Source organism: Pomacea canaliculata, linkage group LG1, assembly GCF_003073045.1.
Source record: "Pomacea canaliculata isolate SZHN2017 linkage group LG1, ASM307304v1, whole genome shotgun sequence".
In the NCBI taxonomy this organism is placed as follows: Eukaryota; Metazoa; Mollusca; class Gastropoda; order Architaenioglossa; family Ampullariidae; genus Pomacea; species Pomacea canaliculata.
Window position 1 is genome coordinate 25,506,466 of NC_037590.1, and position 17,465 is coordinate 25,523,930.

Here is a 17,465-nt window from a genome sequence, read left to right on the forward strand (position 1 = left end):
CACTTTCTTTAGCTGAAATGAAGCATGCTGCCTTGCTGTAGCAAGTAATCCACTAAACTGCGGCAGGCACACTGTAAAAATCTGTTTTTTTAGGTTTTAACTGCTTCAAGGGAAGTAAATACTACCTTTAAAAAGTGGAATAATTCCTCTACTTCCTTTATATTACTCTTAAGGACTTTAGGTCGTTTACTATCAGAATTCCATTTGGTGTAGCTGCCAAAAAATAAAAAAAGATGGCCATATGAGATCCTCTACAGCTACATATCTTGTGATCTCATCTATTTCCATTCATTTTTGAATAATTTCAGTATGATAAAGGAGTTTTAAAACTATATTGTAAAACAAATACTACATTATCCCCCTGATACTACTTGAGAAATACTGTTTGGAAAAGCAGAATAGGGTATGCTGCTTTATTTGAATATTTAAAAAAATAAAGATAACACACTCTGGAATGAATGTAGGGGCAGGTTACTTCTTAATTTGATTGTTAAAATGCATTTTGAATTACATTTTGTAGCAAATACTTATTTTTCTAATGTTTAATTGTGACCCAAAACATGACATGAAGGGGAGGTGATCACACTAAGTTACTAAAATAACTACACATTCTACTTTCTTTCAAAATCAGTGCGTCTGCAAGTGGACAACTGTGACAAAATTCACATATACAAAAACTAAAAATATGTGTACCTCCAGGCTACACCAACCATAATGAACTGTTTGACTATCTAAAATGGGGTGATACAGCTGTCAAAATAATGCAAAAACTGTCCACATGTGATAATAGGCAAAGGAACAAATTTTGTCACTAAAGGCATCTGTCAATTAGAGATAATTTTGAAAAACAATCTATGAAGACCAAAAATGTTTTGACATGGGAGTTGTCCATGGGTCAGAGGGTCCACACATGGCAGATTTGACTATATTACTATGCCTAAAGACACCTCTAACAATAAATGTATTTCACTGTGTGTGTATATATATATAAAATAGATTATAATTGCCATCAGGAAAACATTAATATATATATAAGGTTTTACCTTTTCTTCATTCACTGATTTGGGCAATAGGTTATGTTTGTGGTTCGGAACAGCAGACTTGCATGATTCACTAGAGAGAACAAATCATATGCATACGCAAATAGCTTTTGAATTTTTCAGTCTAATACAATTATGTACATAAATAACACTCCTTTAATGTTATCAGATAATTTTGACAATTTTGTGAGCAATAAAACACAAAGGTATAAAGATTAAAAAGCCAACTTTAAATCCACTAACAGAGGGAGTATAAATAACATTAACTTGCTAATCAGATAATTGCAAACTATAGAAAAAAATTGTTAATGCATGAACATTTTTAGTATCATTTTCAAAATGTTTTCTATGAAAATTTCTTATCAAACTGGTCCCAAAAACTGTAATAAAAAGTAATTTTAAAAAATTTATCTACATAAATTTAGTACAAAACAGACAACTTACACATTTGATATCACATTAACTTCAGTCCTTCTCAATTTCTCTAGTTCAATCTAAAATAAAAGAAAAAAAGAAACTGTGATTTGATCAATGAGGATTAACATAAATGGATACTGGTAGCAAGTGCTTTATGGCACAATGTCTTGTTGATAGCTATTATGATGTAAAATTTTAAATCAATGTAAAGAAGAACATGGTTAAATATATTTTCCTTTGGCATCAAAATAGCAACATTTGCTAGTCCTGTCTGATATACTAAAAAGTAGACAGATATAACAGCTTCAGACAAGATTATAGGTTTTAAAACACTGCATTCTCTTCCACTAGCCATACCTTTAGCATGATCAAATCAGGCTACATCTATTAAAAAAACTCTGCATGTAAATTTTCTTTGGACGGAGAAAGTACTATTGTAAATTCTATGATCACACTTGATAATGTCAAATTAAACTGCAGTTATTTTGTGCAAGATAAACACATTTTTCCAACTCGTTATGACACCTGATTTTTATTTTTGAACTGCTTTGATGTTTTAACTTGAAAGTTATTAGTGCTTTAAACTATATCTGGGATATAACCACTTTACCCTGAGGAGGCTAAAAGACCATTCTTCTTATTCCTTTTCACCCCCAGTGGAGCATAGGGCCGCTAAAAGACCATTAACTACTACAAATCAAACAACTTCTTCTCCAGTTATTTTATCTTGTTTTCACTGTTTGCACCGATTCCTGCTATGCAGGAAAATGTAAAAATGTAAGAAGATTTCTCACCCTGTTACATTACCCCTTTCCTTACTGTTTCCTTCATTTGTGACACAAATATAGCTATCAATACTAAATAATCCCCATCCACCCCTCCCAAATGAAAGAAGGAACTACAGTTTACTGCTCTTTCCTCTACTATGTAATAACTGTTTAGCCCTTTTCAAGCCAGTTACTTTAGTTACACTTTATGTTTTGTACACAATACATTTCATGTCCCGTGTGTGTGTGTGTATCTGACCTACACATCTGCACAGATTAATAGATTACATAAAAGAAATGTATTGGCTTGTCCCAAATTTGTCAAGTGTTTCCAAATTTATTTTTTTTTAATCCAAGAACTTAAGAACTATATAAAAAGTAACCATCACATATGACAGCTTTTCTCTTAAAGTTATTTCTACTGATTTATATTTAACAACAGGATTTGCAATCTTCTTCAAACTGGTGAAGTGAGTCAAACACGTTTCAAGTGTTTCCTTAAGTTCTGCGTGGCAAAGTCATCTAATGTTCTAATTATATCTTGTGATTTCAGTTATTCTTGGTCATCTTTTGGATGACTTAAGCTTACTAATGTAAATAAACAAATGACTTTTGTCATGGTTTTCACTGTGACCACTTTTCACTACTTTAAAAACACATTTTTGAAATGTCATTTGGGGTAAGCTGATAAGTGTAGATTAAAACAAAACATGTTATTGCAACGGGGTACAAACATAGTTTCTTCTTAATTCAATAGGAAATGCTAATTATGAATCATTTTTGTGACAGTTTTTTTTAAAGTAATCAAAGGTGACAACCTGTAGCTAACATTTTGCCTAAAAGGGAGATACTTGCATTAAGTTGATAAAAAAACAAAGATGAGATATACGAGGTGAAGACAGGAAAGGAAAGAAAGATTTTTATTTAAGACCTACTCAAACGTTGACACATATCATGCTCAAAAGACTTTCATATTACTTATTAATGCCTCGAACATGAAATCACAAGGGGAAACAGGAAATTAAATAAAAATGATATCCTCGCCCATTTAAATCTCCATTTGGGCCCAAATCCGTGTATGACATCAGGACTGGTGGCTGAAACAAGTTGCCCGAAAATACTCGAAAGCCCAAACGCTGATAAGGAAACTACCATGGTTGAATGCACTGGAAGTTATCTTGATAAATGTATGTATATCATGTTATTAAGTTGTGGAGTGGCTCAGGACTTTACAAACTACATCACATATAAGCATAACTTACAGCTACCTCAACTCAATACCCTATAGGGGACACACAGCTAAAGATAGCTACAATATTACATCCAATGTTTACAATCCCAGCAAAAAGTTCCAATACTATTATCTAGTTTATAATCGCACTAGCAGTCTTGAGTACTTTATTCACAGTTTGCCCTCTCCACATGTCCTGCCGACTACAATCCAAGAATACTAATAACACAAACACACTACGGCCCTATACACTGGCTGTACACACTGTTTTTATATTAAACTTTTCAAGCCACAGTAGTATAGCTATGACTGGCAACACAGTGTGTTGTTAGTAATGTGCACACAGTAAATGATATCTGCAACAGCATTCCTGTAAATATATCATTGGTTTTCCTTTTTTTTTTAATTTGTTAAGGTGAAAGTCTCTCTTTTTGTTTCAGGTGCTGAAATTGACAGAATATATTTATATTATTACTACCTACCAGAATCTGCTTATAACTCGGACCAGTTGGGTCTTTAAGATAGAAAGACTATAAAAATAAAGTGGCACAATGCTTGTTCAACAAAAAATTACCTCTCGGGCTATAAGCTGTTTAGCACTATAGGTAAGTTGTCTGTACTGCTTGAGGCCTGAGAATCTTACAACTTCCTCCAAATTCCTGGAGAAAAAGCCAAGACAGCAAAACATCAAATTTAGTTACAGCATTGTTATACACCTTTTTTTAACTGCTTTACTTTACACATAATCATATTTCACATCATCATACAATTTTAAATAAATTCTTCTAAATGTTTGCTCTGGCCTTGTACTTGACATTTAGGCCACATTTTGACAATAAAAATCTGCAAAAGAAGGGACCACAAGCAGCTTGGATATGCAAGATTAGGTTCCCAGGAAATTTTTCATTAATTTGACAATTTTAAATTGGCACATGACTTGAGATGTGACAGCATTAGTAGAGATGAGTAATGATGATTATCCCAGTCAACGCAGAATTAAACTGTTGCTGTTGACTGTGGTGTGCTCAGTTACAATGATTTATATTTTCATAATAAGAATAATGGGTACTTAAAACGTGCAGCATCATGACCAAGACAGATCACACTCTATGCGCAGACCGGTCATGAGATAACAGACAGTAGATGGTGAGGTACGATAGGGACACTGAACACCATAAAGATGAGTACAAGACTAGAACATAAAGCAATGGATCAAGGTATGAAGGGATGTACGTACTGTAAACGGTGTAAAGATGGGGTCATTACATGAAGGTTAGCACTACAGACAGTATTGCAAGGGAATTAAGAATAGTAATTCAAGGATAGTACTTTGAGAACAGATGTTTTCTGAGAGTGTTTGAATGTGGCCTCAAGTCAGAGTGAAGAATGTGATGTAGAAAAGAGTTCCACTGCTTAGAAGCAGAGGGAGAACATCCGTTGTCTGTATGTGACCATCTTTGTGGGAATGAGGGATAGCTTCTATAATGGATGCTTTTAACAATGAAGCTATTATGAATTTAAGTTAGGACCAGCCAATTTATATTTTGAACTGTTATTTAGTTCTTAATTACAAATTTACAACTGGAGCTATTTTTAATTCATAAAGTGCACCATCTCTTGGGGAGTAGGCCAGGTTACTCTAACTTAAAATTTTTTAGTAGTACTCTATTTCCTTCCACTCTTCCCGCATAGTAGATTTTTTCATTTTTAATTCTTGCAAAAACAAATTTACAGTTTATATTGCAAAAATTTCATTTTTTTAAAATCAGAAAGTATGAATAATGCTATGATTATTCAAAGAAAGTAGGGGAGTGTACAGAACTTTGTCAAACTCTGTTTTCTGAACTAGCCACCACTCTGATCTCTTTCTCCCCATCTCATTAATCTTTAGGCACTCTAGGTTTCCCAGGTCGAGAATGAGGTGTGATGCCAAGCAGGGACCTTGTAAGAGTTTTTTACACAATTGTAAGGACTTTAATAACAGTTGATAAAATGTCTATCAACCACATAAAAAAATCAGCCTTTGTACAACACCTATAAGTTTGCCAAGAGAGATTCCAAAACACAAATACATACGGTTCAAGAGTATAAGTGTATTGGCCTTCCGGTGTGCGTTCCTGTTTGTATATCAGGTTGTAATTAACCATGACACGCACTAGATGAGCAAGGTCATCCTTTTCTCTTCCACTGTACAGCTGTGTGTTCACCTGAAACACACACACACAAAGTGGATGCAAATATACTTACCAAGATGTGGAATTTGGAGTAAAAGTGAACCTAACCTCCAGAAACTATTTATTCAATTATCTACATGCCCACCCTCTCGAACATATTCATACACTCAACTCACATGCACACCTTATATACCCAACTTACAATCCAAGGACACATTCCCCTACCCAACACACACATAAACATGTGCAAACACAATATTTCGTAGTTTTTATTAGAACTTTTTTCAACTGTAGAAAAGAATTTAAACTTAATTTTAAATGTCTTAAATTGAAAATTTTCAAAATCTAACTTCATGAGGTTAATGTTCACAGGACAGATCTGTTGAGAGAAGGATAAGTATCTTGCGCCATGAGCCAGACTGCATAGGCAGACTGAAGACATTATGTACTTTTGGCTGAGTGGTGTCAGAAAAAGAAAAAGTCTGTAATTTCTGTAATTTAAGGGTTAGGGTTAGAGTCAGGGTTAAAAATGCCAACGTGTGCAAGAGCACGTATTTCCATATTAAAAATTCACCATTTTCGAAGATTCTCATAGATGACATGTTGTTTCCAGTGAACACAACTTTGCATTGATCTTGTTCTTTATTTTTTATTTATTATAATCGCAGGATGTGAATAAAAAAGAATTTGTTACATGAGTCACACTGGTGGAAAAGTCGCATGTGCTCAAGAACATATTTCTGTCATAGCAAAATATATTTATTAATTCAAATGAAAAAAAATATCCTTTGTACTTAAGCATAGCTACTATTACAGAAGTATAGATACAAGTAATGTGTCATAGCAGAATAAGTATTAATGTTGACTTATGTGATTTACTGTGGAAGCTATACACTAAACTACTGCTATGAATATAGTAGGAGATGGGATGTCCTCACTGGTTTTATCTTCCTCTCGCTCCGTTAGGGGGCCGATGGCCTAAACAATAAAAATATTGATTCGATTCTTCCTCTCACTCTCTTTCCCCCCCTCCTAAATTTATCTTAAGAGATTTCAATCATTGTGTCCTTAACATTGGTTTTTAAGACCTACGACCAGTATGTCACATATCCCACTACTCAAGGTCAGACCACACTTGATCTCTTCTATGGAACTGTGTCACGTGCTTATAGATCTCTACACCTGCCCAATTTAGTGCGTCATACTATTACAATGTATGTCTTGTACCCATTTATAAACCTAAGTTCAGACAGGTGCCCCAAACAATACATTCCACCAAATGCTGAACTGTGGAGAGATTACAAGGCTGAGATCGGTTTAAGGGCTCAAAAGCCAAAATCTCCATCTCAGCCATTGACAGGACATTGACATTAAGCCCTACCTAATGCTCTTAATGCTTTCTTTGCTCGTTTTAAGACACATGAATTCTCCGTGAAAGTGAAAGCTGTGAACAGTTCTCTTAATCCTGTCCAGAGGGTTGAGATTTATCAAGAACAAGTTGTGCAGCTGTTTCAGCGAGTAAATATTCGCAAGTTATCAGGACCAGATAGTATTAGTGCCAGAACATTACATTCTGCATGCACCAGCTTGGAGGCATTTTCCAACACCTATTTCAGTGCTCTATGGATTCACTCTCCATATTTGATTCTTGGAAATCACTACTTGGAAATTGTCTATCATTGTCCCAGTTCCGAATGAAACTTCAGCTTACCATCTCAATGACTGTAGACCAGTGGCCTTTACATTGTTGGTCATGAAAGCACTGATTCTAAAAGCAACTAACAAATGTCTTTACCTCTTGCAATTTGTATTCCAGTCCAAACAAAGTGATGATGATGCTAAACAGTTCACCCTCTACACTTTGTTCAAACACCTGGAGAATCAATAAGCCCATGCACGACTGTTGTTTGCTTACTTCTCATTGGCCTTCAACACCATTCAACCACATATCCCAGCTAGAAGACTCCTTGATGAGTTTTCCCTAGACCACCAGCTAGTGTCATGAATCATTCACTTTTTGGTCGACAGGTAGCAACAAGTATTTGTCAATGGCAGTTTTTCTGATTCCATCACAACATGAACCGGCTTACCCCAGTGCTGAGTTTTATCGCTGCTTCCGTTTATTCTATATACCAATAGTTGTTGAAATAACCATGAGGGTCTGATCTCACCAAATTCTCTGATGAAACTGCACTGCTCTCTCCTCTTAGCAAGTCAGTAGATACCCACGGTGTAGCTTTGGATGAGGGGGGGAATTGGTGTTTTACGCCGTGTCAGCAGCTAAGGCTATATTACGGCAAGCAGCCAGCCCTGTAAACAGATGCCATGTGCAGAGAAAGATCAGCGTGCCCGAGACGAGAAATGAACTCAAGGCAGCCAACCTTCACTGTATTGGTGACAGGCGCTAACAGCGCTAACTGTTGCGCCACCGGACCGCTCGTAGCTTTGGATGAATTTATTGCTTTGTGCAATGACAATTTCTAAGAACTTAATGTCAGTAAGACCAAAGAGATGGTCTTTGATTTCCATCAAAATTCTCCACCAAGTCCCGTAACTGTCATCTACAACAAGGAAGTGGAAATTGTCCCTGCTGTTAAATACCTGGGCATCATCTTCAACACACCTAAACTCACACATCCATTATGTATATATAAATGTTACTTCCAAATGCTGCACCAATAAAGCAGCAACAGTAGTACTGACAGGTTTAAATAGCTTAGACCTTGGATCCCCTCACTGTTGTCAACAATACATTTTGTCTGATTGCATATCTACATCTCATCCCAATAAATACTATAAAAATATTCTGGAAATGATGGAATGCCATCCACAAAATTAAGATGAAGCAGAATTTTCTTATTTATAAACTTACTTGTTTAATAAATCAAATGTGATGATGTGCAGCAATTAGGCGAATGATGGGTGGGGATAATTTTACAATGATCCAACCAAACCTTAAGTCAAGATGCATTCTGTGGCAAAGTGCCAAGAGCATATTGTGGATTATTTAAAGCTGAAGATGTTGTTACATCTATTCACTGCAAAGACATGAGATTCTTTCATTGCTGAATGAACAAAAATTGGGTCTTCGTTCTTTCCACTTTAATACATGCACTGCATCCAAATATAGCACAATGAGCACCAAACTGAAAATGCCATGAATGGAAGAGGGTAATGGCAGTCAGTCTAACATGTACACTGCACAGTTGACCTCTGGCTCAGGGCACACAAAGATATTTATCCTGCTCACTGCTAGAATGGCTAAGACTAGAGTCTTGCAACCTAGATTTCCATTTCACAAAAATTATAGAAAAATAAGCCAACTAAAAACTGACTAGCATACAAAATATTTTTTCATCAATAGTTGTTAGGCCCAAAAAATATTAAAAATAAAAAAAACTCACAGGTCGAAGTGTTGGCTGCATGATGTTAAGCAGCAGAGGCAAAACATCAAGGGTCAAAGTATGGATGTCAAGATACTTGCGAATGCCTGGTAACATCTCCATTAGCAGTGTAGCAAGCAGACCTGTTATCCTGTTGCATTTTTGCATCACCTGAAAAAATTCAAAATTTCTTCTTAGTGCATTTTCTTGCATTTGAACACAACTTCTAATTTTACAGTCTGATTTCTTTTTTTTTCCTTACTTGAATCTAGCAGATTCAGCAAAACAGATCTGAAGATCGCGTGGTAAAAAAAACATACCTTTGTAAGATCACATTTGTGCAGGAAAAAAGAATGAAAATGAGATGCCATATTGCCAATGAAAGTTATGTCATTGTTGTGTAATACCAAGATGTCAATTTGCTATAGTGAATCCTGGGAGCAGAAAGGAATATTAAATGATTCTGATGAATGCTCTAGTTCGAAGCCTTTGTAGCCAAAGTGTGTTACTGGGATGACTGCTCAGTATAGTCAATAGGAAAATTAATAATGGGAATATGCATGTTTTCACACCCAGAAATAGAATCTTCAAAGACTGCTTTAGATGAATTAATATTCTATAGGCAATGAATATCATGCACAGTCTTCGTTATCCTTTATGCATCATATGCATTCTTATGACCAGACCTAGATTGAAAATGCCATCACCATCTGTTTGGAGATTTGGCCAGAATAAATATTTAGAAAGTTTAAAGTGATCACAGGCCATGTCAAACAAAACAAACCTAACAAAAAATTGCTCATTTGAATCTGGTTTCATATTATTTTTCAATTCACAATGAATTTCCTACCATCTGCCTCAAATCCTTTCTCAATCTTGTCAGCCAAAACAAGTGTTCACCAAACTAACTTCTACATTTTCAATGGTGCAATACATTTTAAACTTTATCACTAGTGGTGACCTTGAGGGAGGATCCTAACATATGGATGTAAAAAATACAGTTTTCAAATCTTCAAAATTTCAAATCCACGTAACAGCTACTACACAGACACAAATCTAGTACTGCTAAAAAAAAAAAAAAAAAAAAAAAGAAATGTTCTTAGAGTAAAACATGTGAACAACTAAGCCATGTACTGTTAATTTGTTGATCTGATGTAAGAATACACTACTGCCATTGATCTGGCGCTAGCATTGAGTGGCACTCAATGCTAGCGCTAAATATCTGATTAAAACTAAGCATAAAAAAGCAAACCTCATAATGTGAATGTGGGAAGTTTATCCGCTGGGGTACTGATACTGCAGACAAGAAGTGGACAAGTACAGGCAAGAATGGAATATACTTCATCAAGCTGTAGTCCTGGTTATGTGATGTATACCAGTTTAGCTCATCAACAAAACAAAACCACTCTGATGCTAAATTTTGCTGCAATCAAATGAAACAATACTGACTTGTGTTAAACAGCTTTACTGCATCTTTTAATTTTTGCAATATTACATTGCTGTTAAAAGTAGTCCTCTGTAACAAATGTCACCAAGTTGTTATAACTGACAGTTATGCAAGATTATGCAAGTTAAATAAGGGAACAATATTAAATTATGATATAATGCAGGGTATTAAATGTGGCTTCCCTCATTTTGTCCTTACGTTCTCTTTGTGCTACCAAGAAGCATGGAGGAAACAAGCTCTGATAAAAGATATCAAAACTAAATCAGTAAGCATAATCATCAAAAAAAAAAAAAAAAAAAAAAAATGCACCTTTAGCTAAATACATGTAAGCTCTGTAAAGACCATGAGCACCCAATATTTTCAACATTTTTAGGGAAAGTGAAAATGGTGTAAAAGAACTGATTTATTTACAAAATCACAATCTCATGCAAAATTCTTAGCCAAAATAACAATCATATTTGCATGTTCTGTAAAGATGAAAATGAAGTAATACTCATTTGTAGAATGTACAGTTTTTAAGCAATAAGAAAACAAATAAATGCCAATGTTCGTATTTTTAAGTGTAATCATCCTGAATATTCATATACAGATCTACAAGACTACACGTTTGGTTTCTAATGACTGGGTAAGGTCTGTTAAACACAGTATTACCCCAAAATCTATCCTAAAAATATATATTAACCAGGAGGAAACAAATGACACGATGAAATGCCATGAAGTCCAGCAAAATACCTCTATGGGTAAGTTGCAACATTCATCAAGCTCATTTCCCCCAATGAACAGTAACCAACACATTCATGAAACTGACTTATAAAAACTCTCTCTCATTCACACATATACAAACCCTCCGCCCCACAAACACACACAGAAATACACAAATTTTAGTTCTCAACTTATTTACACAGAGACTTACACTTCTTAGCTTTTTTGTAAGATTAAGACATAATGTTTTAACAAACACAATGTATTCAAAAGCAATACAGAGAAGAAAATTGAAATGTAAATGTTTATGACTACTCAACCATTAGTATACCTGAAAGACATCTAAGTGTTGATAAATACAGTCATGCACAAGAATAAGAAATACAAAATCAATGTGACTATATGAGGCACTTACATTTAGAAGATGTGGGTCTTTGCTCTTGGTTTGTAGGTAATTTTCAAAAAGCCCTTCTAGAAGACGTTCATATTCTCCTGTTGCTTGTGTCAAGCTAAGAATATGCAGAAACCTGTATTTGCAACAAGAAGAAAAGCAAATTATTATCATTGATACAGTAAAACCTCTTTATTAAGACCTTCCCAATTATGACCCCCTATTAGTTAAGACCCAAAAAGTTTCATGAACATATTTCGCTATATAAACGTCATCTCTATTACAACTACCTTCCCAACCGAAAAATTAAATGCCTTGTTGAAAAGACTGCTTCTATATTGCTTCTATATTGCAACTTTTTTTGCACAAATCTTGAAAATAAAAACATTTTTAAAGAGACTGCATGTTCTACGGGTCACCTGTAATTTCAACCCAAACTGTATCGCTCCAGTCATAGCTATCACCCAACCAGCCTGAGTTGAATTGACCCCATAATGACCATATTAGCCTAACATCAAAAGTTGAATCCACCCAGACCCAAAAGACAAGTCAATCTCTGATAACAGGAGTAGAAATTAATGTCAAATATTATCAACAGAACAATGCCTTGTTTGAACAGCTTCAGCCACCATCTTGCTAACCAAAAATGGCTGCTTGGCAATACACATTCAGATAACAAATCACACAAAGGCATATAACTTGATTTGTTTAAAGCCGCTGTTGTCACTGTTCTTTAGTCTGGAGGTTCATATTAAATGTATCTGCAGACAGTTAAAATCTCACAATTGTGCTTAAAGGCATTTAAAAAAAAACTTGTCACCATTATTCTTTAGTTTGAATGTTCTTATTAAAGGTATATGCAGACATTCGTTAATATTAAACAGGTGTTATTCCTTGAGCATTCATTTATCCTGGGCATGGTCGATTCGACTTTCCGTTTGGAATGACAGGACATTTAATCATGGCGGGGTTGACATAGCCAGGACCATATGGTTTTGGGTCAAAATGACTGGCGCCCATTCAGTATAGTCTCTTTACCAGCACACATCAGTTGACTGTGCTTCATTACCCACCTTTTGCAGAAGTCCTGTTTATAAAAATAAAATTATAGTGATCAACTGTTTGTGTTTTTCTTTTTCTTTTTTGCATGTTCAAAAATATAAATAGGGCCTTTTAAGAAAGCCTCTTTGTCTACCAATTTTTAAAGCAAACTCAAATGAGAGGGGTCTTAATAGGGAGATCAACCAGTCAGTTTTATTCCATAAACCATGACTTAAACACCTGTACTGGGGCAGTTAACACAGAAGTTTACATCTTGAGCATCAGGGAATGAATAAATATTATGACAGCAAGGAAAACACACAATTTAGAGTTAAGATTCTTTATTTATCAACAGGAAAAGAAAATAATATATACATGTAGTGGGAGTTACCAGTTTTCACCTTCACCTACTCCAGATTATTCTTATTTGAAAACAAAAACAAACAAAAAATCTCTGAAATATTCCTATCATCTGGTTCATTAATTCATTCAATACAGACGAAAAGCAATGTGACGGAACCAGTAGTGGAGGCATGAACTACAATGTGTTTCAATATTTATATCTATTAACCTACAATAAAGACAACCATCATTGATAAAGAGCATTTTTAAACATTTAAGTGATGTAATTTGCAAGAAATATAGGTTTTTTTGTAATAAATTCAAATGAAAGATGGTAACTGTATGGAACAGAGCACTCCTGTCATGAAAATAGGCAGAAATTTAAAACAAATCCATGTCAAATTGAGCAACTGGCTATCATCTCTGACATGGCTCTTGACCAAATGACTCATTTACAGACTTCCCATAACTGTGCATTCACAGGCATATACCCACAATAGCAAATTGCTACTGATTTCCAGTACAGGCAGAAAGTGTTGCCTTTCTGGTGATTTAGTCATGTAAAAACTGGAGTGACGGTTGAGTTTTCTATATTCCTGTGTGCCACAGTATAAAATTGACTTTTAGTACATAACTTTTATATTAACGTATTCTTCAAAACAGTGTACCGTCAACTAGAACAGAAACATGGTCATGATTGTGTATATGAAATTTTGCCATATCGGTGGCACACTGAGCTTTGAAATGGTTTCGAATATGGCTGAGTTGGAATTTAAAAAACTATATTCATTTAGCATATATAGAGACTTGATCCCCCCCCCTCCACACACACACACACACACATTTATAAGTTGCAAAACAAAAATTCCTTGATACCTGCATTTACCCCCTTTATTCTACACCTAGAAATGGAATTAAAAGAAATAAATCTCAACTCCCATGCACAGCCATTTCTGTGCTTGTGCAAAATGCAGTTTAGGACCAGCTCCTACAAGTTAATTCTAAAAGGCAACATAAATACAAGTTAATTTTTACAGAATTGTGCAATGATATAAAATAAATTACCTTGCTGTGGGAGATGCTACATTCATCTGCAGATTTTCAGTTTTACCTTCTGCTAGATCAAATGTACCAACATTCCTGTTCCTGCACATAAACATTACACCTTCAATGTTGGTGCACACACATACCCACATGCAAGAACACATCCCTGGTAACAGAGGAACTACATGAAAGTGAAGTGGTAATAATTTTCGACAAATAAGGTCTCTTGTCAAGGTATCTGTAAATAGTACTTATCAGTTCCTAACTAAAAAATTCCTTAAATGCATCAGTTTTCCAGCTTCCCTATAAAATCACAGCAAATTTTTAGCTCCACTGTTGGTATGGTTACAACCCCTCCCCTTTCTAACCCCTAACCCAGTCCCACCATTGTACTATAATCTTCATCCCATACAGTTCCTCAGTTCCCTACAAAGACAGAAGATGCAGACAGCTTAGTGATTAGAGAAACAGCCTCAAAATCTGAAGGCTTGCACACTAGCTGGTTCAATACCATGTGATGCAGCATACTCCCCCAACTGTGGAATGGGTACCAGACTCTGAAATGATCGGGGAAAGGAAATCAACAAAACCCTCACAAAAATCTGGCCCCAAAATAAGTTGGGTATCTAACATCTAACAGTCAGGATTCCTCAATCTTTCTCTTTTACAACAAAACCCCAAGTGCACAATCACCCACCTCATTTTCATGAGAATAGTTTTTTTTTTAAATGTGCTCAATGTCATGTGGTGCTTGCTGGTCAGAGATTGTTTTGTGTTGAAAACCAAACCATGTGGACCAAAAGTGCCCTGAGATTGTAAGAGGTTTTACAGTCTTCACATGGTGTGTGATGATTCACACTTTTAAAGAAAATTCATATTTACACTAATCACTCCATGATATACCTTTCCTTTCATTGTAACTTCCTCTAAGACAATGAGAATAACAAGGATCACACAAAATATGTTGTTTAAAAGCAGTGAAACTTGTAACAGTTGTTCACTGGTCACAAATGCATTCATTTCATGGTTCTGCAATCTTTATTAATGCATCACAAGAGATTTTGAAAAACATATTTGAGTGAACATAACACAGCCCATGAACATTTGGACAATTCTAAGCATGTCTGCCATCATTCCAAATGTTATCTCAAGCTGCTTGCACCAAAGCATATTTGATTTCTGAAAGCTTCACTACTTTAGGTTGTGAAGCAAACATAAATTTTGCATACATTAAACTTAAGGAAAATAACTAAACCAAACAAAATGCACAGATATTTTTAAGACAAAGAAAATGAAATATATGATTTATAGATAAATGTTTTTGCACAGTCTGTTGTATGCCTAACAGCAACTCCACCCAAGATGATTTTTTTCTTACTTCTAAAATATCAAACTAGACTGCTCTAATTGTAAAATTATTTTCACGTTTACTAGAGATATTTCTTGTCAAAGACTGTAAAAGCAAATGATCACAACATTCCTCAACCAGATCAGCTTCTTATTGCCAAGAATGTAACAGAATATTTAATCATGACTACACAAATGTATGCAACTTCAGGGCAATGGATAGAAAGATATGAAAACACTGAAAGGTTTGGCTCACATACAGAGCAATGCTACAAACCATAGTACTTATTCAGCATTAGTTACCAGATGCAGAAACTCTTTTATGCCTCTATGGAGTTCTCTTTTATTCAATATTTTCAACTTGAATTTCCATATTTTGATTTGTTTCCTATTATAAAAAAAACTTACAAATTATAGGGATTAAAAAAGGGTACTTTTCTGTATCATCTGCAGCATCTGTTGAGGTATAACATACACCTGCTTCCATGGTTTGCTCTCATTTCTCCTCTCTGAGTTTATTAGCATTCCTCTAGCATTTACCTTGTATACTCCAAAAGTGTTCTATCCTGTTTTCCACATGCCCAAAATCATAAGCATGTAGAAGTACAACACTATCACAACATGTGCATATCTTCTTGTCTTCCATGGAGTCCTAATACTCCATGTTCCTACCAGTACAGCTTTTTTTTTATAGGGCAACAATTTTTGCTTTTTCATGACATCTTCCTCTGAATGTTGAAGGGTAGTCAGCTCTGAAGTTTTTGTGCTGGCTTTAAAGGTAATGTAGATACCAAGATAGAGAAACTAATCAATTGTGTTATTAAAGCTATTAAAGGCCGAAGTCAAAGTGGGCGTAGTTTTGAAATGGTTTCTCCCGTGCGAGGGAAGGTAGGAGTACACAGTGGTGTACCAGCGGTCAGTTTTCCCTAATTGCTACCCTGGCCCCGAGGCAGGGTGGCGATCACAGGCAATAAACCGAGCAATAAAGCGTCTTTCTCAGCCGAGTACTCGGTGATGGCGTTTAGAAAGCTGAAGTGAAACGGTTTGCAACTGAACATACTGTCAGGGTTAGGACCGACAATTGAATGTATTCTCCATCAAATAAAAAGAAAAATAAGGGAGAAAGAGATGAACAGCGGAAATGGCACAAACACAAAGACAACTGAATTTTAAAACTTTATTTTTAATGCTATCGTCTATCTGTTTTTTATCTCTCTATATCTTTCTTCACTCAGAGGGATGATAATATTCAATATTTTCAGTTTATTCCCCTGGTGACTGACATAAAGTACATCTGTGTTTGGGTGCTATGTTCGTACCTTTACAAATGGGCAACAGTTCACACCTGTAACACAGAGGCTATTCACCATCTACAATAGAGGCCCCACGGTCCATGTTTGTCTGTTGGTGAGTACAAGGTGAAGAACATTGTAGGTCACGTTCATGCACATTCAGTCTCGTGCACCTCTTGGCTCCAAGTGAAGATTTCAAAAATGGGTGGACATGTGCTGATCATCTTTTTTTGTCGTAACGCACATAATATCGTCTTCGTCTGTATTCTGTAACTAGTCTCCGCTATAGGTGACAGTTATTCTGTAAGTGAAAGAATGTACCTCGCAGTACATCGGGGATCATCCCCATTCAATATACAAAATTTTCTTAGTGTGCCAATGTGGGACATATAAATGATACATTTTTGAGAAAACAGCTGCCACGGATCTGCAGTCGTTGACTTCTTGAAGCGCCAGTCTGTCACAGTTTCACTTCAAACAAAACAGTTTTCTCTGACCGACGGGATCAGTGTCATGACAGATGCATGTCGAAAAAATTCACATCACACTGATGATGTTACTCTGGTAGTATCAACCCACAAGGTTCTAAATCTTCAGCACATCACCAAAGAGGATGACGTGTGCACCCAGTGGCACCTGGTGGTGGGTGCGAGAGGATGTATGAAAGTATGAATGCCTCAGATGCCATCATTCAAGAGGAAGTTCTCGACCCTAACCTGGAAATTAATAAGTTAGTGAGAACTAAAGTTGTAAGAAACATCAACGAGAGATGGCACGTTTCTAAAAGTATAAAAGATGGGATAAAAAAAAACTGGCGCAAGGTAGAAAAGCGAACCTCAGCAAGACA

General features: G+C 35.6%; 1 protein-coding gene across 3 annotated transcripts in view; it reads right to left on the reverse strand.

Moving 5' to 3' along the window:
- Window positions 1-17,465, reverse strand: part of LOC112566689 (chromosome transmission fidelity protein 18 homolog) — a 49,372-nt gene that overhangs the window by 2,872 nt on the left and 29,035 nt on the right. For all 3 annotated transcript variants that reach the window (XM_025243019.1, XM_025243013.1, XM_025243029.1), the window contains 8 exons: window positions 14,001-14,081; window positions 11,577-11,688; window positions 10,265-10,435; window positions 9,034-9,183; window positions 5,532-5,662; window positions 4,030-4,114; window positions 1,485-1,534; window positions 1,044-1,113 (listed from right to left, as the gene is read on the reverse strand). In XM_025243019.1, the coding sequence (XP_025098804.1) occupies window positions 1,044-1,113; window positions 1,485-1,534; window positions 4,030-4,114; window positions 5,532-5,662; window positions 9,034-9,183; window positions 10,265-10,435; window positions 11,577-11,688; window positions 14,001-14,081 (850 nt within the window). The remainder of the gene's footprint in view (window positions 1-1,043; window positions 1,114-1,484; window positions 1,535-4,029; window positions 4,115-5,531; window positions 5,663-9,033; window positions 9,184-10,264; window positions 10,436-11,576; window positions 11,689-14,000; window positions 14,082-17,465) is intronic.